Below are 25,441 nucleotides of genomic sequence, written 5' to 3' on the forward strand. Positions count from 1 at the left end.
AGATAGGCCTCAAGATGTGCATGGGCAAATCTTTCTGAAAGATCAATTGCTCTCATGGTCCTACAAATGCTTTCTGCTTGCCAGCATGGAAACATCACCAATGGGGCTCAGAGGTTCATCTGCAAAGAGACCCTAGGGAAAATTAATTGGAATTAATTATTTCAAAGGAATAGATCAATTTATGCTGCTCCACTTTGTAGGTATGCTCTCTTTCCAAACTGCTGAGCTCCAGATCCCTTTTTCCCAACTAAACCCACCTGAACTAACCACACTGCAATTTGGAACAGGAGTTGACTGAGTATGTAATGGGAAGAGGACAGGAAGACAAATGAAATCAGTTATTGAATCATAGACCCCTTGGCTACAACCAGGATTTTCTGCACTTAGGATCAGCTTAGCTGAATGTTGTACTCTCTAGGAGATGAGTGGGTAAACAGTGAGTAAACAGCAATTCACCCTTCACTGCTGTGCTCCATGCAATGAGCAGAGCTGAAAATCCAACCCACACTTCCAGACTCCATGGCTGCCCACAAACTCACTTCATCCCTCCTCGTCACAACAGCCTCAGGAAGATCTCTCATGAAGAAGAGCAAAGTTTTTCCCCTGGGACAAATCAAGGGAAGGTGTTATGGTCTTTGCTCAGTGTTGGTAAGGCTAGACCTGGAAAACAATGCCCAGTCCACCTCCCACACCCAGTTCCAGGTGAAGGAATAAAATAGGTCCCATAGAGGGCTTTGAAGATGGATGTCCTGAAAAGACATTCAGGTCTCCTTGTGCACTGGAGAGGCACTTGAAGGAGTTTTTTAGGCTGACGGCTCATGTGCTTCCAAGTTAGAAAAGTGCCACACCTGCATAGAGCTCTCTATTCACCCACAGTACCATCTCCACCTTCTCTTTCACAACATTATTCACTGAGACTGGTGTGGCCATTCCTCCACACACTGAAGCCCCAAAGCTGAATCTCCTTGTGGGTCCATCTTCAAAGTCCTTTCACTCTTACACTTACTGCCCCAAACCCCAGCTGCATTATGACTACAAAGCCACTGGGAAACGCGGGGAACACAGACTAAATATCCCTCACGTGGGTGAAACTCAGAGGGAAATTACCATCTGTGAGTCAAGGAGATGAAATTCAATAGATTAGAAGATTTCATTTAAAAAAAAAAAAAAGAAAGAAAGAAAAAAAAAAAAAAGAAAAGAAAAGCCTAATTGCAACATGATTTAAATTTATGGAACTGATAAAAAATGCATGAAATCATTTTAGCCCTTATTAGAATAATGTATTTATGTCCCTCTATTTGAACTTTTCCTTTATCAGGAGATACTTCCCTGCCTTTGAAGACAGTTGAACTTTCCCTAGTTATTTGACTAGTTGGAGGAGTTATTCAAACATTCTCTGCTATGAATCTGAAATAAAAAGAAGGGAATAATTACAATCAGACATCCATTTGAATTTGCTGGGCTGAGCTTCTCCTGTTGTTTTTTTCCCTCTTCACTTCCCTCTCAAATCACTTAATGCCAAAGAAGAATCGGGGATGAAAGGGCTGAAGGTTCACCAGCTCAGCCCATCAATACCTAACTGCTGACTAACTGGTGTTGACAATCCATGCCCTGCTCTCTGAAGAAGAGGACCTGGAAAGAAGCTACATTACAGGAGAAGAGGAGAGCATCTGGCAATGACTTTGCCTTGCTCAAGCTCAGCATTTTCTAATGACGAGATCTTTCTCCACATCTTAGCTCGGTAGGCTTTGTTTTGTAAAAGAAAAGGAACAACAACCCTGCTCTTGATTGGGAGGGTGAGCTAAGCCACAAAGAAACAAGATTAGCATCTCTCTTAGCCTCTTTCCTTTTTCTTTTTTTTTTTTTTTTTGGAGGGGTGTGCAGGGAGAGGCTCTGTCTGCCAATGAAATTCCTACAAGAATGTGTATTTGACCATCGGTGGCAAATTTATCACCAGCATATGGACACCTGCTGTAAGCTTCCTTATGGATTCCTCTAGATTAGCCCTTCTTCTTTGGGATGAGGTCTGGATCTGCAGGTGTATGTGTTGGAAGGTGTGTGTCACCTCATGCTTGTGTGCATGCATGACCACGAGACAGGCAGGGAAGGGCAGGGCCATGCACAGCTGAAACAGCATGCTCCTCTGGGCTCAATGCTCCAACAGAGCCCAGCAGGGCTGTTCCTCTGGAGCATCCTTTGTGCTTCTGGTGACGAGGCCGAGCTCCCGCAGGGAAGCGCAGCCTGCTCGCGCGCGTGCGGGTGAACATGCCTCCACTTACTATTGCATGCCTTCCTATTGCACAGCCGGCCTTCCTCCAGGACTCCCTCGCAGACCAGACCTTCGTTGGGAAGGGGCTTGCAGGTGCGCATACGGGTCTGCAGGCCTCCCCCGCAGTCCTTGGTGCAGTCCCCCCAAGCTGACCACGAGTTCCAACCACCTGAGCAAAATCCAGAAAAGCCCTGTCAGCTTCAGCCAGAGGCTACCACCCATGAAGCCAGGACAACACCCACCTGGCACACCCTACGGTGCCTCCACTGCCAAGCCCTGAACCTGGGGTGTCTTCACATCTGGTAGGACTTGACACCACAGAGTAGTCCAGAAAGTCAAGAGATAGGAGGGGAAGAGATAAGCATTAGCTTTTCATTGATTTCTCTTCAACTATGCCCTGTCTCTAAACAGGCACTTTGCTTGACACCATTTCTATCTAGTCCAGCTCTTCCTGGCCTTGCTGCTGCACAACAGTCTCCTCCTCTGAGAAAACTCTTTGTTTTGTGACCTCAACAAACACTTGCAAAACATTTCAAGATACACATCCAGCATCAGTGAGATTGTCTCTCCTTTCTCTTCCCCCACCAAGCAGAAGGAAGCTGAGAAATAAGAGGAATTCTACCACCCATTCCCTCCTTTTCCCCACACTACAGGTACCACCATCCACAGACATTGCCCTCAAGGACAGCTGTGGTGGGGGAATGAAATTCCCCTCCAGCACTCTTGCAGCACCCCTGGGAGCAATCTATAAGGACCGTAAGATAAAGGTGCTTTTTTTGGCTTCCTTTCCCAGCCATGCTCATGGCTAGTCTCAATAATATGGCAGCTGTCACCCTTGTGCCACCAGCTACAGTCCTGCATGTTGATGGAGCCAACAAGCCCCTTATGCAGGGATGACCCTGCCACTTGCAGAAGGCAAATGCTGAGCCTGTGCAACCTTCTCCACCCTATTTTTTTCCAGCTTGCTGCCAAGAACAACTGGCCCTGGTGGGATGTCCATAACCACTTATGGCAGAATGGACCATGAAGACCATGTAAATCTGGCTTGCCTCCCAGAGTCCAAAGCCTTACAGCAAGCATCCTGCGGGGAGCCCAGCAAGGCTGGGTTTCTTGTTGCAAAAAGACAGCAGGGGAACACCCAAGCTCTTCAAGTGATGGATAAGCTGTCATATCCCTCAGTGGTCAGCTCACTCCTCATTGGCCATAAGCAGCAAGCTAAAACATGCTTCGTTATAGGCCTATGCTTCTAACATCTGTTGACTGCATCCGCTCTATCATTTGCCCACCTCATGGGGAGGAGCAGAGGTGGCCCTTCATCGCAGAGGTGGCCACTCTCAGATGGGTGCTTTTCCTGCTGTGCATTCTCTCATTATGTACAGCTACACTTGGAGATGCTCCAAGTCCAAGAAATTCAGCTATGTGCTGTGCTCAGGCACAGAGAAAGATAATGAGCTCAAAGATGTAGGTTTGGTGGTGGTTTTGTTTGTTTGTTTTGTTTGGGGTTTTTATAAGAGAGGAAACACTGAGAGGAAGGCAAATGCTGCTTTTTCAAATAAAAATGAAATAAAACCCCTTTTATTTTTCTCACCAAGAGTCAGATGTAAATAACGCACTTCAGTTGACCCAGCCTCCTTGTATTTCTATTTATGAGGCAGTGGAGATCACAGCCGTCCTGTGAGCTGTGTACTCCTGCACACCCAAGGCAGCCTACCTTGGAAATATGAGGGTGCTCAACAGCCCAGCTATGTGTCAGATAAGAATACAGGGACATTAGCAGCATCACTTTTCACAGGGATGGACTGATACAAGATAAAGCCATGACCTCATACTCTACTACCAAGACAGGCTGAAAATCAACACTTGCTCAGCAACATTCACGCTGCTAAATGCAGTGGAAACTGCATAGAAACTTAAGAATGAAGATAAGATGGGGAAAAAAGAGAAGGATGGAAACACAGGTTAGTGAACCAGCCAGCAAGGTGAAGAAAGCCAATCATGTCCTGGGCTGCAACACACTGCTCTGGTGAAACCCCACTTAGAGTACTGCATCCAGTTCTGTAGCCCCTATTACAGGAAGGATCTGGACATGCTGGAGCATGTCCAGAGAAGGGCCACAAGGATGATCAGGGGGCTGGAACTCAGCTCCTATGAGGACAGGCTGAGAGAGTTGGGGTTGTTCAGTCTGGAGAAGAGAAGGCTCTGAGGAGACCTTATTGTGGCCTTCTAGTATCTGAAAAGGGCTTAGAAGAAAGTTAGGGAGGGACTTCTTAGGAGTCAGGTAGTGATAGGACTAGGGGGAATGGATCCAAGCTAGAGGAGGGTAGATTTAAATTAAACATTAGGAAGAAGTTCTTCACCATAAGGGTGGTAAGACATGGGAACATGTTGCCCAAAGAGATGGTGGAAGCTCCATCCCTGCAAGATTTTAAGGCCAGGCTTGATGTGGCTCTGGGCAACCTGATCTAATGGAAAGAGCCCCTGCCCATGGCAGTGGGGCTGGAACTAGATGATCCTTGAGGTCCCTTCCAACTCGGACAACTCTGTGATTCTTTGCTCTCACTCCCTTACAAATTAAGAGTGGTGCTTAAAAGGAAGAAGGCAGCACCACATAAGCCCTGGCTTTGCTTGGGATCTATTTGCTTAGGATGTTTTTTAAGTTGAGATGCATAATTGCTCCAGTGTCTTCAAAGATTATTTACTGTTGTGTTTATGAACAAAAACTACAAATATGATGAGGGGTCTAAAGAACAGGTCTTACGAGGAGTGGTTAAAGGAACTGGGGCTGTTTAGGCTGGAGAAAAGGAGGCTGAGGAGAGACCTTGTAACTCCCTGAAAGGAGGCTGTAGTCAGACTGGGGTCAATTTCTTCCCCCTAGTAACAAGTGACAGAGCAACAGCAAATGGCCTTAAGTTGCACCAGGGGAGGTTGAAGTTGGACATTAGAAAAAAACTTCTTCACTGAAAGGGTTCTTTCACAACCTGGTTACGCTGGTCAGCGAGGGGGGTGGGAGGGCTCCGTGCCAAGGTTCAAGTAATTCCCTTGGAGTAAATAAAGGCAAAACGCTGCCAAACGGTCCATTAGATTGGACCAGAGCAGAGGGAAAACGGGAAGGAAACGCAGTAGGGGAACTACGTATCAAAGAGAAGGGATAGCACCATTTCCATGGCTTGAAATCCTGGGAGATTCTGTGATTCTGTGCAGTGCCGAGTTTTTTTGGCAGCAGGTGCACACAGTGCGAGGAGCGGCGCGGGGGGCGCAGGGCTATGCCACATGGGCCTCTCCGGGCCGCAGGCATCGGTCGGAACGGAGCGGCGCGGGGCCGGCGGGACAGGCAGCTGTGGGAACGGAGCGGCGTGGGCAGAGGGCTCTGTAGGCAGTGCGAAGCAGAGCGCCGCTGCCGGATTCCTCCCGTTCCCCCGCTTCCCCGTGCTGCCCCGGCAGCCCCCGGTTCCCCCTCACCCCCGCACTGCAGGCGCGGCGGAGGGCTGCGCCCCCGGAGCTGTGCAGAGTGCTGCGTGCAGACTCGCCCGGCAGCGGCGCCGCTTGGGACAAGCGGAGCGCTCGGGGTCGACGCAGTTCTCACACTGGAACAGGCTCCCCGGGGAGACGGTTTAACCCCCATTCCTGGAGATGTTTAAAATATACCCAGATGTGGTGCTGAGAGACATGGTTTAGCACCAGACTTGGCAGCCCTGGAGAATGATTTGACTTGATGATCTAAAAGATCTTTTCTGACCACAACTCTGTGATTCTGTGGTTCTAAAATGCAGATTGGCTATACAGACTGATTGTCTGACATGGTGTCCCTGTTTTGATGATGCATTATTCAAACGGGTCTGCACTTGGGGATATAACATATTATGATTGTATGAGTCCCCTGAAAATACATAGATGCTGCCTGGTCTCACTGCAAGCAAAGAGCATGGGCCAGTCTATGCTCCGGTCTCAGACTTCTTGCTCTGCTTACCCTCAGCAACAGAAGAACCAGTCAAACCAAGATAAAACCCATCATGATCTCAAACCCTTAACTGGAATGAGATCTCTTTATGCAGTTGAGCACAAATAACTTCCTTTCTCTCCTTATTTCTCCGTTTCCAAGCCATTTGTGAGTGCTAGAGAAGATAGAGAAGTACCAGAGCACTTACTAAATCAACACAGGCATTTACAGCCAAGACAAAAGTATTCCTCACTTTATGGATTAGTCCTTTTTTATCATCAGGTTGTCCCATGGTCCTGACAAATGAAATACTGTGTGTTATTTATCCTGTTTATTGGCTGTCAGATAAACCTTTTGAAATCTTCCTGCTTTTCCTAGTCATTCAGTGTTTCTAGTCATTCAGTGGTTCAGGTGATTTGTCTTTTTTAGTGGTGCTGTAAACAATCAGTTAAAGCCCTATTATATGAAGTTATATTCATCCCACCTTTGAAGGGGGGGAAAGAAAATGTTGTGCCATGAGTAAAACACTTGGTTCTTCTGCTTCTTACTTGAAAGCATATGTCAGGTGGGAAGGGGTGGCTGCGTAACAAGTGAATGATCTACCATGGCTGTGGAGCTGCTGAGCTATGGCAACCACACAGAGGCTTTCACAGAATCTGAGTGAAAAAGACTTTAAGATCATTGAGTCCAGCTGTTACCTAGTATCTCCCTGTACACAACTGTTAGACCATATCTCCAAACAACTCATCCAAATGTCTTTTAAATACCTCTAGGAATGTTGACTCTACCATTGCCCTGGGCAGCCTGTTCCAATGTTTGATATTTTTTGGTAAAGAAATCTTTCCTAATATCCAATCTGAACCTTTACTAATGCAATTTCAGGCCATTGCCTCTCATCCTATCATTTGATACTACAGAGAAGAGACCAACACCCACTTCACTACAACCTGCTTACAGGGAGTTATAGAGAGCAATGAGGTCTCTCCTCAGGCTCCTCTTCTCCAGACTGAACAACCCCAGATCCCTCAGCCACTCCTTGAACTTGTATTCAAGAGACTTTACCATCCTCATTGCCCTTTTCTGCACAGGTTCCAGCAGCTCAATGTCCTTCTTGGAGTGAGGTGCCTGAAACTGAACCCAGTGCTCAAGGTGCAACCTCAACACTACTGAGTACAGGGACAAAAAATCACTTCTCTACTCCTGGCTACACCATTCCTGATACAGGCCAGGATGCTGTTGGCCTTGGCCACTTGAGCAAAATTCTGGCTCATGTTCAGTCAGCTTTTGAGCAGCATTCCCAGATCCCTCTCTGCCAAGCAACTTTCCAGCCACTCTTCCCCAAGCCTGTATCATTCATGGAGGTTTTGTGACTGAAGTGCAGGACCCAGAATTTGGCCTTTTTGAACCTTGCACAGTTGGCCTCAGTCTGTCCAGATGCTTTTAGCCCAGTGAAGAGACACGAGTGGGATTTTGTCACTGCAGTAGCTGCATACATGCCCCATCACTTGTTTCATCATGAGTGACTCAGCCTCAACAACTTCCATGGACTCGCCATATTCCAGCAAACCTGTGTTCTCACCTGTCTGCCACACAATTCCCTGCTCTGCCCCTGCTTAGATTACAAGCGTGGAGTTGGAGGAGACCTTCTGATGCTGGGAAGCAAGTCAGTCATGCAAAATACAGTTCAAAATCCCACTGATGTTAATGGGACCCTTTGCAGATAGTCCCTGTTGCCCCAGGAGTCCTGTTTCACCAGCTCTCAACAAACTGCTACATCCCACTGATCGATGCGGGTTGAGTTGCCATCTGTCCTTAATCCAGAAATAATGAGTCTGCTGCAAATGTATTATGAAGGATTTTGCTTTACCAAGGCACTGACTCCTGTGAAGGTCACACACTCAACCCATTCCCACTTAGCAAAATTTTCTCAGCTACAGCCTTGCAGAACTGAAGGCATTTCTTACTTTGCTTTTTATTCCCTTTAACTGGATTGGCTGTGGCTCACACCTCCAGCTCCAGAGATTCCCATCACAACCAGCAGCAATTACCTCCATCACATGGCAAGCTTTAGCTTGTCTTTTTGACTTTTTGAGAATGGTCCTAACTGCTATGTTGTTCAGCCTGGAGAAGAGAAGACTCTGTGAAGACCCTGTTGTGGCCTTCCAGTAGCAGAAGGGCACTGCAAGAAAGTTAGAGAGAGGCTGTTTACAATAGCATGCAGCAACAGTACAAAGGGCAACCATCTTAAATTAGAAAAGGGCAGATTTAGACTGGACATTAGGACAAAGTTTTTCAGTATGAGGGTGGTGGAATGCTGGAATAGGTTGCACAGGGTGGTGGTGGAGGCCTCATCTCTGAAGACTTTCAGTATCAGGCTTGATAGGGCTCTGAGCAATCTGATCTAGTTGGGAATGTCCCTGCTTACTGCACGGGGGTTGGACTAGATGACCTCTAGAGGTCTCTTCCATTGGCCAGGAGGGGGTTGGTCTCTTCTCCCAGGCAATCAGCACCAGAACAAGAGGACGCAGTCTCAAGCTGCACCAGGGGAAGTTTAGGCTCGAGGTGAGGAGCAAGTTCTTCACAGAGTTGCTAGCCATTGGAATGTGCTGCCCAGGGAGGTGGTGGAGTCACCATCCCTGGAGGTGTTCAAGAGGGGATTGGACGTGGCCCTTGGTGCCATGGCCTAGTAGTCGTGAAATATGTGGTGACAGGTTGGACTTGAAGATCTTTGAGGTCTTTTCCAACCTTGTGGATTTTATGATTCTGTGATGATTCAATAATTCAATGATTCAATAATTCTCTGATTCTTAGCCTGAGTTTTTCAGTGGTGACCATTGCATGTCAGGCTTGCTGCTCAGGAGTCTGGTTTGAGTGCCATGGAGACTGTCATTCAGGGAGGCCTTTAATCCAGTTTCTAAAGGGCTTTTTGATACTCCTCAGTTGGTTCTTATCAAGACCATGCACTAAAACAAATGACTCGTCATGCTAGACTGATTGAATGCATTTTAATTCTTCACAGTTAAATGGAGGAAATTTCAAGATGGTGAGAATCAGCTGGCAAGTTCATATTTGCCATGTCTTGTTCTGAATCTTCAGCAGAGATGCCAGAAGAATAGATCTTTCATACTACAAATTAACTGAAAGAGCTCCACTCAGATGCTTCGTCCAAACACCCTTGATCTTTGGGAAGACTTGCATCCTGATCTGGAGTTTATCTTCACAGCTGACAGCTGTGATGTGTCTCAGATGCCAGTCACTCACTCACTTTTAATTTACCAGCAATGCCTTAAATTAGATGACAGTGACAACAGCAAAAACTAAGGAATCAACACAAAACAATCAATAGAGCACAGCAGAAGGGTCTTTGCTGACACACTACATCAGACACTTCTTGTTGGCAGCTCTCTCAGACTCAACAGGCCAGGACATCTTGTGTCTGAGAAACATGCCTAGACTACATAAAGCCACCACAGTTAGAATCACTGATTTTTTTTGTTTTTATTTTGGTTGTAAGGGACCTTTAAGATCACTAGGTCCAACAACTAGCCCAGAACTGCCAGGCAGCCACTAAAACATGTCCCTTGGCACCACATCTATGCACCTTTTAAATCCTACCAGGGATGGTGACTCCATCAGGTAGCCTGTTCCAATGCTTGACAACCCTTTCTGGGAGAAAAAGTTCTGGGTGATACCTTAAGTTGTGCCAGGGTGAGGTTTAGATTGGACATCAGGAAAAGTTTCTTCACCTAAAGGGTTGTCAAGCACCAGAACAGGCTTCCCAGAGCAGTGGTGGAGTCACGACCTCTGAAGTTATTTGAAAGTCTTGTAGATGCCATGCTGAGTGATATGGATTAGTGGTAACCTGGCAGTGTTGGGTTAATGGTTGGATTTGATGACCTCAAAGGCCTCTTCCAACCAAAACAAATTCTATGATTAGACAGGGGACATCCAAGACAGGAGCGTTCATCCGCACAGCCAGGATCATTCTTTCTGTTCTGTGTGCGCTTATCTCTGCCAAACTCTGTATTAACAACAGCCATAACCTTCCACTAGGACTCTTCTTCATGGATTAGGGATGGGTCATGGTGGGAAAATGATGCAGATGCAATAAAAGTTCATGAGTGACCATGGCAAGGTAACTAGAGAATGGCTGTTCATTGTGCTTTCCAATATTGGAATTGAAGGATGTCAAATGAAACTTAACAGGAGACAGGTGCAAAACCAATGAAGGACATAACTTACAGATGCAGAGCACCGTCAAACTGTGCAGTGCTTATCACAGCATGAAAAAGAACCAAAGTTTCTATGAATAGCAAATGTAGCTAGGGAGATGTGTGAAAGAAAAAAACCAAACACTAAATGTGATGATCAGAAGATCTCTGGGCTGCCAGCTGCTGAAGGCTGGAAGGACTCCCTACGATTGTCTTGTTCCAAAGTTTTCTCTTGGTAGACACTGCTGATGAGAGGATATTGGGCTGAAAGACCTCTGATCTGGCCAACAAGATGGTTTATGATGTTTCCCCAGTTTTTTGGCCTCTTCCTACCTTAACTTTATTACTATCACTCTCTTTCATGGAGATATGTTCAGAGCACAGACAGCTCAAGGTCAAGCCAGTATTCTCCATCACTATTCAAAAAGCTGCTCAGATCACTGACTTCTGGATATCCAAATCAGTGATGTGATTTTTCAAAGCTGCTGAGTGGTCAAAGCTGCCACTGATCTCCATAACAATGCAAATGAAGGTAACAAGGCTCAGTTTGGAAAAACATTTAGGACCAGGTTCAATATTCCCCTGCTTTGCAAATCACTTAAAGAAGATGGAAATGAGGCCACAGTGCTTAGCTTTCAAGGAAACCCAGCATAAAGCTGTGCTTATTGCAAATGAAACACTGGGGATAAAGAGATTATTTCTGGGAAATAGTGGGGGAGGTGGGCAGGGAAATGGAAAAAGGACTGTTTAGTCTGGAGCTGGAGATCAAATAAGAACATGGAAAACTCTTCCCCTAAGAAAGCCCTAGGGGCCTAATCACTTAACTTATTTGAAAGCGGAGCAGGAAAAATATCAGAGAACAGAATTTTGAAGGAAAATCCAGCATGCACCATCAGGGAGGAGTGAAATGCTTTCCTATCCTGAACCTCTCTGTTACTGTATAAATCACATCAGAGATGAGTTCACATACTATTTGCTTCTAAAAGTGATTGCAGACCTTTGTGCAAAGCACAGAGGGGTCATAACATAGACATGTGTGTAGAGAAACTGGATGCTCGTGGCTTGGATGAGTGGATGCTTCACTGGATAAAAAAGTGTCTGAATGCCAGGCCCAAAGAGTGGTGAAGAATGGAGTTAAATCCAGTTGGGAGAGGCCAGTCACAAGTGTTGTGCCTGTAATGGGTTGGGGCAGACTACCCAGGAAAGTGGGAGAGTGGCTATCCCTAGAGGCATTTAAAAGATACGTAGTGTTAGTGCTGAGGGCCATGGTTTGGTGGTGACCTGGCAGTGCTGAGTTAACAGTTGGACTGGATGATCTTAGAGGTCTCTTCTGAACAAGGCGATTCTATGATTCTCTGTATCTGTGCCTCTGTGCAGTGGTAAACACATGAACACATAAAAATCTAAGCAGCCCAAGTTGATGGAAACCTTTCCTGATATGAGTGCAACTATCTATTCGCATAAAAGCTTGTTCAAAAAGGAAATCAAAGAAGAACATTTGTGAAATTTCCTTTCATGTTCCATCTGCCCTTACTTGAATGGCCTTGTTTTTGCCATAGGTGTTTTCAGCCTTAAAAAGCTCTAAAGCACTTGCAGAACACTGCACAAACCCATAAATGCAGCAACATGTTGTAACACCCAGAGCTTTGCAAGCCCTGTGCAATTTCAGTTTGTTTCCTGAACAGCATTTCCAGCTGAAAGGTTTCTATGGGTCCCAAGATCACAGTTTCTCAATCCTCCACAAGCTATGACATATTTCTTTCATCAAGAGCCCTCCAAGGCAGGGCTGTGCTATTATTGCCTCTGCAAGATCATCTGGGGAGTGGCTGCGAAGCTGGAAGACTTGCCTGCAGTATCACAGGGCACCTGCTGTACAGGACAGATAGAAGTTAAATTTTCTTAGGGTAAGCATCTTCCAGGAGGACACCGAGTAAATCACCCAGGGAGACAACCCAGGAACAGTTCTGCCAAGGAGACACTGCTCTGCAGACACTATTTGTGGCTCACAGCACTCCCAGCTCCTCTAACTGTTCCCAAGACAGAGCCAGAAATGCAAACTCCAGCACAATACTGAGGCAGCCGCCTTGGCAGTTATTAAACCAAATATTTAATGACGTTTTGAGATGTGCAGCCAAACCCTCTTCACACAGAGATGTCAATAATGAGGATTTTGCCTGGAAGGGGAACGGAGGTGGTTGAAAACCACATGAAAGCACTCAGTGTGTGTGCACCTCTGAGGAAGGCTGATGAACAAGCGAGTTGTCAGCAGACATTTCTCCCTTTGGTGTCCTCTCCTTTGCAAAGCTGTCGGTTACATTCATCCTGCAGTGGGAAGATGCTAATCTTGGCTGCCTTGCTGGGCACAGGCTGCCTATACCAGCTCATCCTTTGACACCTCGTTAGGGTTTTTCATTGCAGAAGGGAGCAGGCTTTAGGATTTGTGTGTGTGTGTGTACTTTCTGTCTCTGTCTCTCATTAACTAGTCTTATTAAGAGGAACGACAGATAGAATGGTTGGGTCAGGCACCACTTGGGCAAGGTGAGTGAAAAGGTTCTGGGGGAGTTAAATGCTGGTTTTGTGTCTAAGGGGTGAGGGCATAGAGCAGAGATGAACTTATCTGCAAACCCAAGTTGTGAGACAATAAGTACTTCATGTCCAGGCAGCTCAGGAGGTCACCTTACTGAGAAAGATGTGTCCAAAGATGTAGAAACCTAGAACCCTAGAATCAAAGAATGCACTGGGTTGGAAAGGATCTTTAAACATCATCTAGTCCAACCCACCTGCAGTAAGCAGGGACTTAGACTGCTCAGAGCCACATCAAGCCTGACCTCAAATGTCTCCAGGGATGTGACCTTCACCACCTCCCTGGGCAACCTGTTCTTCATGGTTTTTTTGTCCAAAGGCATGTTCCAGGTCTCTGAATGCCATCTAAGGTATCCCTATGAGCTTCTGAAGCCTCTCAGATCCCATTGATAGTAATTTTCCAGAAAATGTCTCTCTCCCTTCTCTGGGATACAAATTACAGTGAGCTATCTGGTAGGAGATCAGGTCCTTGGCACCACAAATCTTGAAGTTAGCCATGAAACATTTCATTCGTTGGTCTTTGCAGGGTCTCTGATTTATCTGATATTGAAGAGTCAGTATTATTAACATTCTGCTTGCTCTCAGTCTGTGCTCCTCTGACTATTAAATGAGCACTATTGGTTGATCAAATTACTTAGGGCATTTAGAAACAGAGGAACTTTTTCAGTCATCCAGTGTTTCAGGTAAAAACCAGAAATCTGAGGTATGAGCAGAATCACCTTGGGAATCCTGCCTGCAGCTGAGTGAAGGGGGTTTATTATATAGCAAGCATTTGAAGTCAACGACAATTATTTCATTGGTGTGTCCCATGGGCAACTGAGACCACCATGGAAAAGGAGAAAGTGGAGATATGTTCAAAGCATTGGAGGCACCTAAATGAAAAGCTGCTACTAGATTCCTTCATGGTAGTTTGAGGAGAAAGGAGCAGCAGTTTGGTATCTGGAATAATAACCATGTGGTATCTAGAATGTCTTAGCATCCAGGGCAAGAAATCAATAACATTGACCTTGATAAACATTACAATTAGGGGGTTAATATTGATCAATTGACATTGATGCTAAGGGGTAGTAGATGTGTTGAGTCATTAGCATCCTTGTTGGCAGTTTGAAGTTGGGGCCCTGTGAAACAGACTGCAGGTACAGCAATTCACTCACAGATCCATTAGAGGCACTGGATTATAATGATTAAAGCAATTCCTCATAAATACATGTTCCAAAGGTCATCACCTTTTCTATCAATAGTGAGAGGGGATCACTCATACCTGCCTGTTACCTCTCTTCAAAGTCCCAGGGTGATACAAGGAAATACAACTCCATCTGGTCCTGCATGCGGGATACCCATGGTCTTACATTGTGGTTTTTATCCTGAAATAGGAGCTGAGCTCTTGTTCTTCATAATGGATTCATCCAGGATGGCCATGTTACCTTGCTACAGGTGAGGTCTCCTGATTTCTCTTGTTAACACCACTAAAAGAAAGCTCTTCCCTAAAGAAAATCTGAAGCAGCTTCATGAGCATTTTCTAACCCCGAGCCTTCAGACTCAGACACTGATGCCCATAATCTTTAGCCAGCAGAGTTAAAAATCTGTCCTTTAAACCATTTTTTCCTACAGACAGATCTGACATGAAATTCTCTTGGTCTGAGGACTAGTGTTGAGAGATTATATCAGCAGAGATAACGAGATACCACAAAGGTTCAGCATTCACCCAGACATTCACAAATGATTTTTTTCTGTTATTCATATTTGTCATTTATATCCCAGCAGAGTTAAGAGGCCTTGAGTGAGATGAAAGCTGTCCTGGGATTGGTACTCCACAGGCAAAACAGGCACAGACAGTCCTTGATCCTAAGAGCCAGCTTTAGACAGTGCCTAAATACTGCTGTGATTGGTACTACAGAGGAGAGAGGTGAGTGTGCACGGAGGGGGAAGAGGAGAAGAGTGGATGTATTAACAGACACACAGAAATTCAGACTACTTTACAAATTATTTGCTGTACTTACATGTTAATCATCATGTGCATTAGCTGTTTGGGTTTGGTTTTTTTAATATGAGAAGGTGCAGACAAACATCCCTGAGCTCTGAGAAGGTCTGTGCAAATGGGTACATTTGAATTAGATCATAGATGTTGCTTTCTTTCCAGCATACTCCCCAAAACTGAGTGGAAATTAGTCCATAAGAGTGTAGAGGATGGAAACTGACAGAGGAAGATTTCTTTGCATCCCCTTTTCCTTTGGTTACCATTGGTGCTCAGAGGAGTCAGATGTGGTTGGGTTATCACTGATGGTTAGCACAATTCAGGATGGAGTGCCAATACACCAAGGAATTCAGTGTCCTCTAACACTCCATGAAACTGGAAAAATGGCCAAATAACATCTAGATACCCACATGTATACACCCCTAGGAGTTCAGCCCTGCTCTCCACTCCTCTCTCTACCACTTGTATCTGAAACCATCAGATACATGTGACACACAGCACCTGCTTCTCATGGCACTAAAGGATCATGGTGCTCAACTCCGAGTGAGAGCTGCAGCCCCTACAGACCCCAACCCAAAACTTGTTTAACACCAGCCTCTTTCAGCATGTTTCTCTCCAATATTTTCTCTCTCTACAGCTGTCTCCACCACCTTTCTGATAAGTTCAATCCAACATCTCCCCTAGAAATATTGACTGGCTGTCCCGCCCATCTCATGGGGATGAACTGTGATGGCCAAAATCAGAACACTGGGTGAAGGGCAGATCTGCACTGCATAGGTTCAGAAGGTTCCAAAATGTCTTAGGTTAGATACATCTTTTTTTTGAGCACATCAGTATGAGCCAAGAGCAACATCTACTGGCCAAGATGTTTAGTAAGACCAAGTATAGATCTAGCATAACTCATGGGCTTTGCCAAACACAACTCATCTGTTGAATACTTTTTTAGTTAGCATCCAAACAAGAATCAGCACTTCCCAGCTGTGGAAGTTGTCACCAAAGCAAATATCTCAGTCCTGCACACCTGGACCTAGGTTGTATCCATGCCTAATCTGAAATTTGCTGTTCAAGCTGGCTGTGTTCCAGGTAGTGCTTCTTGGCCAGACAGTAACTATCTCTGTATCTCCCATGTCTTCGTGGTATTGTTCTTCTTGCACTTCCCACAACCTGTTTCTGGGCTGAAGGTGCCTAAGGGGAGTGGCAGTTCATCTATTGCCACCAAATCCACAAAAGAATTACAGTGTGGGGTATTCAAGTGGTCCAACTTTAGACACCAAAAATAAAAGGTCCACATTTAGAGGCTGAGCCTGTTGGTGTGCCTGTTGCACAGCTATCAGCACGCGTGTGTGTTTCAAAGTGGGGGCTCAGCATAGCAAATTATGCCAGTAAAGATGGATTATGACTTTACCTTCTGAACAAGTCTGTCCAGGTGTGTTAAGTTCAATGTTGTTATTAGCCCTTTTTCTCCCTTACTCCTCAGGGAGTGCAGGAATGTGTGTGAATGAGAGAGAGAAATTAGTGAAGCTATACACCAAAAAAGGAACTAACAGAAAAGAAAAGACTGTGAGTTCATCTTATTAGGAAGACTGAGTCTAAAACTCATTAATAGCAGGCATAACTCATGCCTCCCTCTCTGCAGTCTGGAGGACAGGGTCTTTGGGGCATTGCTGGGTGAGGAGAGCTCTAAGGAACTCCAAGTCAATTACACATAAAATACAATTTCCTACCCTCAAGAGAGTCACTTCTCCCTGCAGAGCAAGATTTAAAGGGAAGTAAAGCAGCTTGTTCTATACTCTGAGTTCACTGTAAGATCATGTAAAATCCCCCAAAGCGTGGCCAGAGCAGGCAACATCTCTGCATGTTTTAGAGGACTACAGTGCAGATATGTCTGAGCCCTTCATAATTAAAGGATGGAATTAAGCACTTTTAGAGTGTAGGCTATTTCATTATCTTGCTTTACAGTGAGATGAATCCTTCCTCAGGAAGGAGACCAGATGACCTGATCAAGGATGCCGTCTCGTCGGAGGTATCCTTCTCTCATAGTATGGGGAATTGAGAGATGGTGGGGAACCATATGTGGTTAAAATGAGCATGAACCATGAGCCAAAACTGAATAAAATGAGAAGGAACAAGCCTGTGTGCTTCAGGCAGGTGGTGAACTAGCTCTATATAGGTGTCTTGCCTGATGACTCACAATCACATCCAACTGCCCATTTGGCAATCTCCTTTCAGCACAAGGTGTCCAGGTGTTCCTTGCAGACAGGGTTGAAACCAGGACACCTGAGGTCTGCAAGGAGTATTGCCATTTGGAAGGGGAAGGGACCATCAGCATCAGACGACCACAAGCCTAGTAACTCTGAATTTCTTGCTAGAAATCTGGTAGGTGGCCTCAGGATACTCATCTTCCTTTTGTCTCTGATCCCTAAGCTAGAGAGTGTCTTTGTCCTGATGCTACCTTTCATACACCTTGTTCTACAGGCCCTTCACCGACTTCATTCCTCTTCTTTAGACATGCTCCAGCACCTCAACGTCCCTCTCGTAATGAGGAAAATCAAAATGCTGCATCTAAGCAGATGGGATGGTTGAGATTTTCTGATCCCTAGCTGAGCAAGGCACATGAGGATGCATGCAGGTAATGCATGAGCAGAGGCCAAATAAAGAACAGAACATAAACCCAAGACAGGAGAGGCACTAACCTAAAGGGAAAGGTTGAGCTCTTGTGTCTCCTTGAATAATGCAAGAGGCAAAATATTCTGTTACCAGCCTAGGGAGCAGACAATTAAAACACTACTTGAAGCAAATGTCTCCTGACTCTGGCTCAGAATTTCAATTAGTCTGCAAAGTCTTATTGCACTTAAGTGCAGGTTAGTGACATTTCAGGAAGGAGAGATTGATTGGGAGCAGGGTTACAGCTCAGCCAGCGGGGATCATGTCTGGGGGCCTGTCCTTAAAAACAATGTGTGATCTCTGCATGGCATTTTCTTGTTTAGCTCTTTTATGTCTCCTATGAGAATGAATAATCCCAGTAGCCAGAGCTGTGTCCTCTCCTTTCAAACACTGCCTCATTTTCTCATTTTCCTTCTCCTTTTTCTCTAATCTTTTCCTCCTATTGCCTTCTTCAGTGCTTCTTAAAATATCCTTAGTGTCCAAACAGAATTTTCTGTGGTTTTTCTCTTCCTCCTAAGTTGTTAACCTCTTCATGTCTCAAGAATTAAGCTCTGACTTCCAGGAAACAATTTTCATGCCAATTTACCAGCTTTGCAGAGCCAGAGAAATCAGCAGAGTGCTACATTTTGTCCCTGATGGGCAGTGACTTCTTGATTGCTGAATTTCTAAAAGCTGCTAGAGAAGAAAGGGGGACACATTACTGCAGTATCACAGCATTACCTGACAAATTACACCTATAACTGCAAACAGCTTCTTTCCATCTGTATTGGCTGCAAAGCTAAGTGGGAAAATCACAGAATCATAGAATGGTGAGCTTTGGAAGGTATCTCTGAAGATCATCTAGCCCAACTCTTCTGCTAAAGCAAGTTCACTTACAGCATGTTGCATAGAATCATAGTATCATAGTATCAGTCAGGGTTGGAAGGGACCACAAGGATCATATAGTTCCAATCCCCCTGCCATGGGCAGGGACACCCCACACTAAATCAGGCTGGCCAGAGCCTCATCCAGCCTGGGCTTAAACACCTCCAGGGACGGGGCCTCAACCACCTCCCTGGACAACCCATTCCAGGGCTTCACCACTCTCACGGTGAAGAACTTCCTCCTCACCTCCAGCCTGAATCTCCCCATCTCCAGCTTCATTCCATTTCCCCTAGTCCTATCACTACCTGAGATTCTGAGAAGTCCCTCCCCAGCCTTCTTGTAGGCCCCCTTCAGATACTGGAAGGCCACAATAAGGTCACCCCCGAGCCTTCTTTTCTCCAGATTGAACAGGATCACATCCAGGTGGGTTTGGAAGCTCCAGAGAAGAAGACTCCACAATGTCTCTGGGCAATCTGTTTCAATGCTCCATCACTCAAAGAAAATATTTTTCCCTAATGTTTATGTGGAACTTGCTGGGTTCCATTTTGTGCCCATTGCCCCTTGTCCTCTTACTGGGCACCACTGAAAAACACCTCGCCCCATCCTCTTGACACTCACCCTTTAGATATTTAAAAGTACATATAAAAATAATGATTAAAAAAGCATCATTGGAAGATGACAAGTGTGCACCAGGAGAAGCCTCACTAGCTGGTAAGCCACCAGGTCCTTTTGCATAGAAGGGTCCTGTTGTGGTTAGATGCACCCGAGATACACCCTTTGGGAGATGTGAATGACACAGGAGACAATCAGGGCATGGTTAACAAGCCCACAGATAGATTTTCCTGCCATGAGTAAGTCAGTGTGGGAGACAGAATTTTTTCCCGTAATGCATCCCAAAATTCATTTCCATGTCCCACCAGGTCTCTTTTGTCATTATTTCTCACTCATCTATACACAACTACACATGCTATTCAAAACATCACCCCAAATGAAACCCTCCCAGAACAAAAGCCTCTGATCTAGTGCTTAAATTCCATCATAACAGAAAGCTCTACCAGGGACACACAGTGGAAAAGATGAGGAGCAATAGGATTAAGGATAGGATTAAGCTTTCTGCTACAAAAAGCTGCAGGAAAATGAGCCTCATTTATACCCAAGATGGATGCATCGATGGATAAGACAAACATATGCTGTGCTGCTAGCTCTTATCTTCTGCTTAGGGATAGTGACTTTATTTTTTTAATCACCATAAATGGGTGGTTTTTTTCTCCATAAATCTGATGAATTCATTTCCAGACCCACGGACTCTTTCAGTGTTGGCAGTATCCTGCAGCAAGTGGTTCCACAGATTCATGATGCACCCACCTTGGCATGCTGGGCTCACCTACCAGTCAAAAAGCCCTGCTGAAAGCTAGGATATATTAGCTCAGTAGGACATTAAGCTGTTTATATGAATTCTGGCTGGCCTGGAGACACACTTCAGAACTTTTACAAAGACTGCTTTTAATGCACCCCTTCAGCCACCATGGAGACTGGTGCTGGATCACAGAATGGCTTGAGTTGGAAAGGACCTTAAAGATCGTCTAGTTTCAACCCCCCTGCCACAGGCACTAATATCTCCTATTAGACCAGGTTGCTCAAAGACTCATTCAGCCTGGTCTTAAACACTTCCAGGGATGAGACATCCACAACTTCTCTGGGAAACCTGTTCCAGTGTCTCACCACCCTCATAGCAAAGAATTTTTTCCACCACACCAATCTAAATCTACATCTGGAGATCTTCAAATCCAACCCCCCTGCCAGAGCAGGACCATCCTGCCTTTTCCATTATAGTCCCAAACATTGCTCATGTAGTGTTTGCAGGGCCTTCTAACCCCTCATCTGTGTGGGAGGGAGTCACACAAGTATTGCTGACCTCAGACATGACCAGCTTATACACAGCAGACCTAAAACAATCTTTCCAAAAAGCCAGACTTTGCCTTTGGGAAATAGATTTGATTGTGCTGAAAGACAAAGAAGTTCTTGCTGGGTCCTTCAAGGCTCTCTGAACATGCAAGTTAAATTACTGATGCACTCTGCTTGGGAAAAAAGGAGTAAAACATGTTTTATTTTGGGTTTTGTGTGTGTGTGTTGTCTTTGGTTTTGTTTGTTGGTTGGTTTGGGTTTTATTCGCCAAAGGGTGTTTTCTTCTCCTTTGATCATGTATGAGAAAGTTTTCATTATCGGAGGAAACTCCATTTTGCACCAGCACTGATCCTTTCCCAAAGAGACATTCATAGGCCACATGAACCACAGCTACTCAAAAAAAATCAACCCACCCCTGGACCTCTGAAAGCATCCTCGAGGTTTTCAAACACCGCTTCAACAGATTGCTTCTCTTCCCATCTGTGAAGTAAGATGGATTGATGGGGGACCCAGGAGGGTTATTTCACCCATGAATTATTTACACCTACTGGGTAATATTTCATTTTAGACCAGCCTTGTTTTACACTTGTAATTTTTAATTCTTATAATTCCACCTCCAGCAAGCAGAGGCTCCTGGGAGCACTAGATTATGTCTCAGCGGGTGCACTCTCGATGCATAAATAACCTCTCTTGTGCTGACAGCACATGGGAGATGGGCTGGGCTTTCAATGAGGTTAAGTTCTCATCCCCTCCTCTTTCTCTTAAAGGAATCTTTATCTCTGTGCAGCTATTCTGTAACACGTCTCAGTTCACTAGCAAAAAAAAAAAAAGGCAGCCCTATTTAAATGCAAATGTTGACTTCTTGCCAGGGACTGAAGGGAAAATACTTGTCTAATGATGTCCTTCCAAAGTACAACTGGTGCTGTTTTTAAAGGATCTGCAGCAGAAGGAGTTGGGACTTTGGTTGCTTGCATTCCTAATCACCTTTGCCAATGCTATCTTGAAGTTGTGCCTATATTTGCAAGGAAAACAATTGTATACTTATACATAAATGCACAGGCTAAACCAAGAGCAAAGCAATGTTTTGATCAGATTCCCTCCTTCCTCTGCTCAGCCTGGCCAAAGATCACAGAATCGCAATGTCTAGGGGTTTGAAAGGACATTTAGAGATCAAGTCCAACCCCCCTGCCGAGGCAAGTTCACCTATAGAAGGTCACAGAGAAACATGGCCAGGCAGGTTTTGAATGTCTCCAGAGGTGCTTCTCTGAGTCAGCCTGTTCCAGTGCTTTGTCACCCTTAAATTAAAGAAGTTTCTCTTCATGTTCTTATGTATAAGTTTGTGTCTGTTACCCCTTGTCCTGTCACTGGGCGCCACTGAAAAAGGAGTGGTCCCATCCTCCCTCTTAAGTATTCATAAGCATTGATAAGATGCCCCCTCAGTCTTCTCTTTTCAACACTAAAAAGACCCAGTTCTCTCTGTCTTCTTCATAAGAGAGATATTCTAGATGGCGAAGACAAGGCCACTGCACACTTCAAGAGGTTTAGGGTTTGTTTTTTTCTCTTCTGTCTTGGGACAGATATGACAGATGTTAAATGACTGAATGACATGGAGAGTAAGGTGACTGCTGGGCTAAGGTTCACTTGAAAGGGAAAGGAGTAAGCTGACAGGTGAAGGAAGGGAAAGAAGATATTAGAACTGAGGAGGTAGATGAGAAGGAAAGGACCTGGGGTGGGTAGGAAAGGGTGATAAATTTAGTAGGTAGCCCCACTGGTTAGTGATTTACAGTTTAGTACTGTTTTCCTGTGTTGAAACACTGCTTCTAAATTAGGCAGATCTTCCAGACATTCTTGTCAAGGTGATGCTGAAAGAAAACCACATAAAGAGAAGGGAAGACAGCCCAAGTACCCAAACAATCTCCCTAGAGAAGTGTCATTACCCTCAGCCATAGGGTTAGCAGCAAACACACGCCCTGGCTTTAATTTTGGGTCATGTCTACTGCTTCCCATAATAAAGGGCTGTGTAGAAGCAAAGGGCTCAAGGCTTGTCCTCTCCCCAGATATATGGGCTTTATCTGGAATGGATGGGGCAGAGATAGTGCATGGGACACCACAGCTTTTCTAGAACAGAGAGCGTTGGGAAGAGATGAATGTGCTGCAAGACTTGTCAGACAGGGGAGCTGTAGCACCAGCTAGAAGCTGGAACAAAGCCTGTGGCAGTGGAGGCAATAGGTCTGTCTGCATGCTGGACCTCACCAGCCAGATCAAGACTTCCAACATCCTCCCTCCTTTCCATCTCATGACTTGGGCTCTGCAGGCTGATAAGTTTCAGTTCATTTTTATCTGATGTGGTTCAGTTACCAAGGAGACAACGATCTGCAGAGGGGAACCTTTGTGGCATCCAGGGGAGAGAAATTGATGCAGATCACCCAGAGGTTGAGGATGGCCCCAGGCCCAGAGCTCAGGAGCAGGCAAACATTTATGATGGCTCATGTGAGTTACCTCAGGCAGGCTGCAGTCTAGAGGACCTCCAAAGTACCAGTTCAAATTAAATCAATCTATCTGTGGGATGGTAGGGTCAGTTTGTTCTTAGAACCAGCTGGATATTCACATCCTCTGGGATGCAGTGTCCTGGCCATCCTTTTCCCATTATCCTCCATGGACCAATAACTATCACCCTGTCAAGACATTTGCCCAAACATGGATGGAGTTGAGAGGTGCAGCAGGAAGGAGAGGTTGCATTTCACTGAAGGTCACATGAGATGCATCTTCAAACACATGGCTTGTGCAGCATGAAAAGCTCCTTGCTGGAGCACTGCAGCTGCTGTTATTCTTTACTTGTCTGTAGCAATCACTTGTTGTGAAGCACAGAAGATCATTGAGACAGCACAGCCCCTCTCCCTCCTTTGCTGCTGTAGCTCAGAAAGGCTTCCTCCAACAGTCAGAACCTTTCAGATTTCTTCCCAATTCCCACCTGATGATCATCACATGACCATGAAAGATGGACACCCAGGGGCCTTGCTAACTCTAGAGAGAGATTGTTTAGCAAGTGCCTGCAGAAGTTAAAAAACAATAACTCAGGGGAAGGTTCCTCCTCCAGCAGCTGGGGAAGAGGGAAAACCTATTGCAGCTCTGTGTATTGTCCTTGCCTGGGGAAGGCTCCATAGCTGAGATGTCAAGTTTAATCTCTTCCCAACATGTATTTTGGGAATAACTCCTCTGTGAAGTTCAGCAGCTAATACATCAGAGCAGTGAAAGTTTTCAGCAATGATTTAATGGAAAAGAAGGTAGACTCCTCCTGTGTCACCTTTCAGAAGCTCTCGGCGTGAAGCAGACTGTGGAGAAAAATGGATTTGAGATGTGGTGGCCCCACAGCAGGTACCCAGGGTTGCCCAAGCCGTGGCTGTTCCCTCTTTAGGCTCCTCTAATGACAGGCAGAAGCAGAAAACAGGGCAGGGATAGGGCTATTATTGGACCATGTAATTAACTAGCCAGGAGAAACCAACATCTCTCAAATCTGAATACTTGTTTTCAACAAATTTAAACAGGACAACTGAGTCTTCAGAGTGCTGGTAGCATAGGACTGAGCCAGCACAGTGACCCATCTTAGGTGAGTGGGTTTTTTACCCTTTTCTTGATAATCCAAATCACCCATAAAATATGGGAATAAATCTTCTGGAGGGGATGTGGCAGCTCCCTCACTGGTTTTGAGGAACATACTGTTAGGGATGGACTGGATGGGGATTAGGGATGGGCTGAGTAGTTCCCATCCTTTCTCCAGTCTCTACAGCTTCAGAAGACACTTCCTGGGTGGGAGTAGGAATGGCTAGATAGATGGGAATTGGAAAGGGGGGGGGGGGGGGGGGGGGGGAGGAAGGGAGAAAAGAAAAAAAGGCACCAAGAAAGAGAGAGAGAGAACAAGAAAATTGCTTATTCCTCCTAACCTCCATCTGAAAGTCCTGAGGGTGTTGAAATCCTTTGCTGAGGTGGGGAAACTGAGGCACAGAGACATTGTATTTCTTGCCCAAAGAAACCCAGGGCATCCATGAGCAGAGAACTGAAACACCAGTCTCCTGTGGTGATTGCAGCAGGGTAAGGTAGAGGCACTGTGAGGGATGAAATTTGGGTAGTCCCCCACAGAAGGATGGATGGCAGGTCCCATCAGTGGTGGCTTTGGAGCCTCTGCCTTTGCAGAGCCTTGGCTTCAATGCTCAGCTCCCTGTCGCCTGTGTCTCCCAGAGCAAGAGCAGCATCTGCTTGGAGGAGCACAGCACAGCCAAGCAGAAAAAAAGGTCAACTGCATCCCCCTGGTAACCCTCCAGGTTGGAAGCAGGAGGAGGTCTCCCTGGCACCGTGCACAGCACCTCAGATCTTCCGGGGGATCACCACCCCCCCCGATAAGTATTCCACCAGGCCACGTGAGGACACAAAGGCAAAGACCCCTTCGGGCCATCATGTAGCAGAAGAAAGCAAAGGGGAGCACAAGCTGCACGCTTCTGTTCACCCTGTCTCCTGGAGAAAAAGAAATCCAACCAGCAAGTCCCTTCCCTGTGACCTGAGCTCACCCTCTGGTCTAGGAAACCTTATGGGCTGTGACACAGGGACCAGGCTTGCAGAAAGGGAGTTGTGGTTTTTCAGGATGCTGAGAACTGCAGGGTACAGTGCATAGGTTCAATGTCATTTCAGGGGTCTGAGATGCTTTCCCTGCTGTCTTGATTCAATGTGACAAACTCATTCCTTTTGCAACATGGCTGCATTTAACAAAAGGGCAACCTCTATCCCAGGCTGAGATGTGGCATTTAGGAGGCCAGAGCTGTCTCTCTCGGTGAGACCCCACAACAACATTGGATTAAGGTGGCCATGGTAGATGTTTGCTCCCTTCCTGTTGTCCACAAGCTTTACAAGTTGACCCCAAAGACGAACACACAGCCTCACACCTGGCTTTCATCATGTGGCCCAGAAACCCATCCCCTTTGTATCTCCTTGTCTCTGTGCACCCACTGCAAACCACCCCACTCTGTCCACCACAAGATGCC

General features: G+C 45.7%; 1 protein-coding gene across 1 annotated transcript in view; it reads right to left on the minus strand.

Moving 5' to 3' along the window:
- The window catches only part of ADGRB1 (adhesion G protein-coupled receptor B1), a 317,920-nt gene that overhangs the window by 182,117 nt on the left and 110,362 nt on the right, over positions 1–25,441 (minus strand). The window contains exon 4 of the mRNA XM_054167432.1: positions 2,280–2,438. Within this exon, the coding sequence (XP_054023407.1) occupies positions 2,280–2,438 (159 nt within the window). The remainder of the gene's footprint in view (positions 1–2,279; positions 2,439–25,441) is intronic.

Source organism: Dryobates pubescens, chromosome 14 (assembly GCF_014839835.1).
Source record: "Dryobates pubescens isolate bDryPub1 chromosome 14, bDryPub1.pri, whole genome shotgun sequence".
Taxonomy (NCBI): domain Eukaryota; kingdom Metazoa; phylum Chordata; class Aves; order Piciformes; family Picidae; genus Dryobates; species Dryobates pubescens.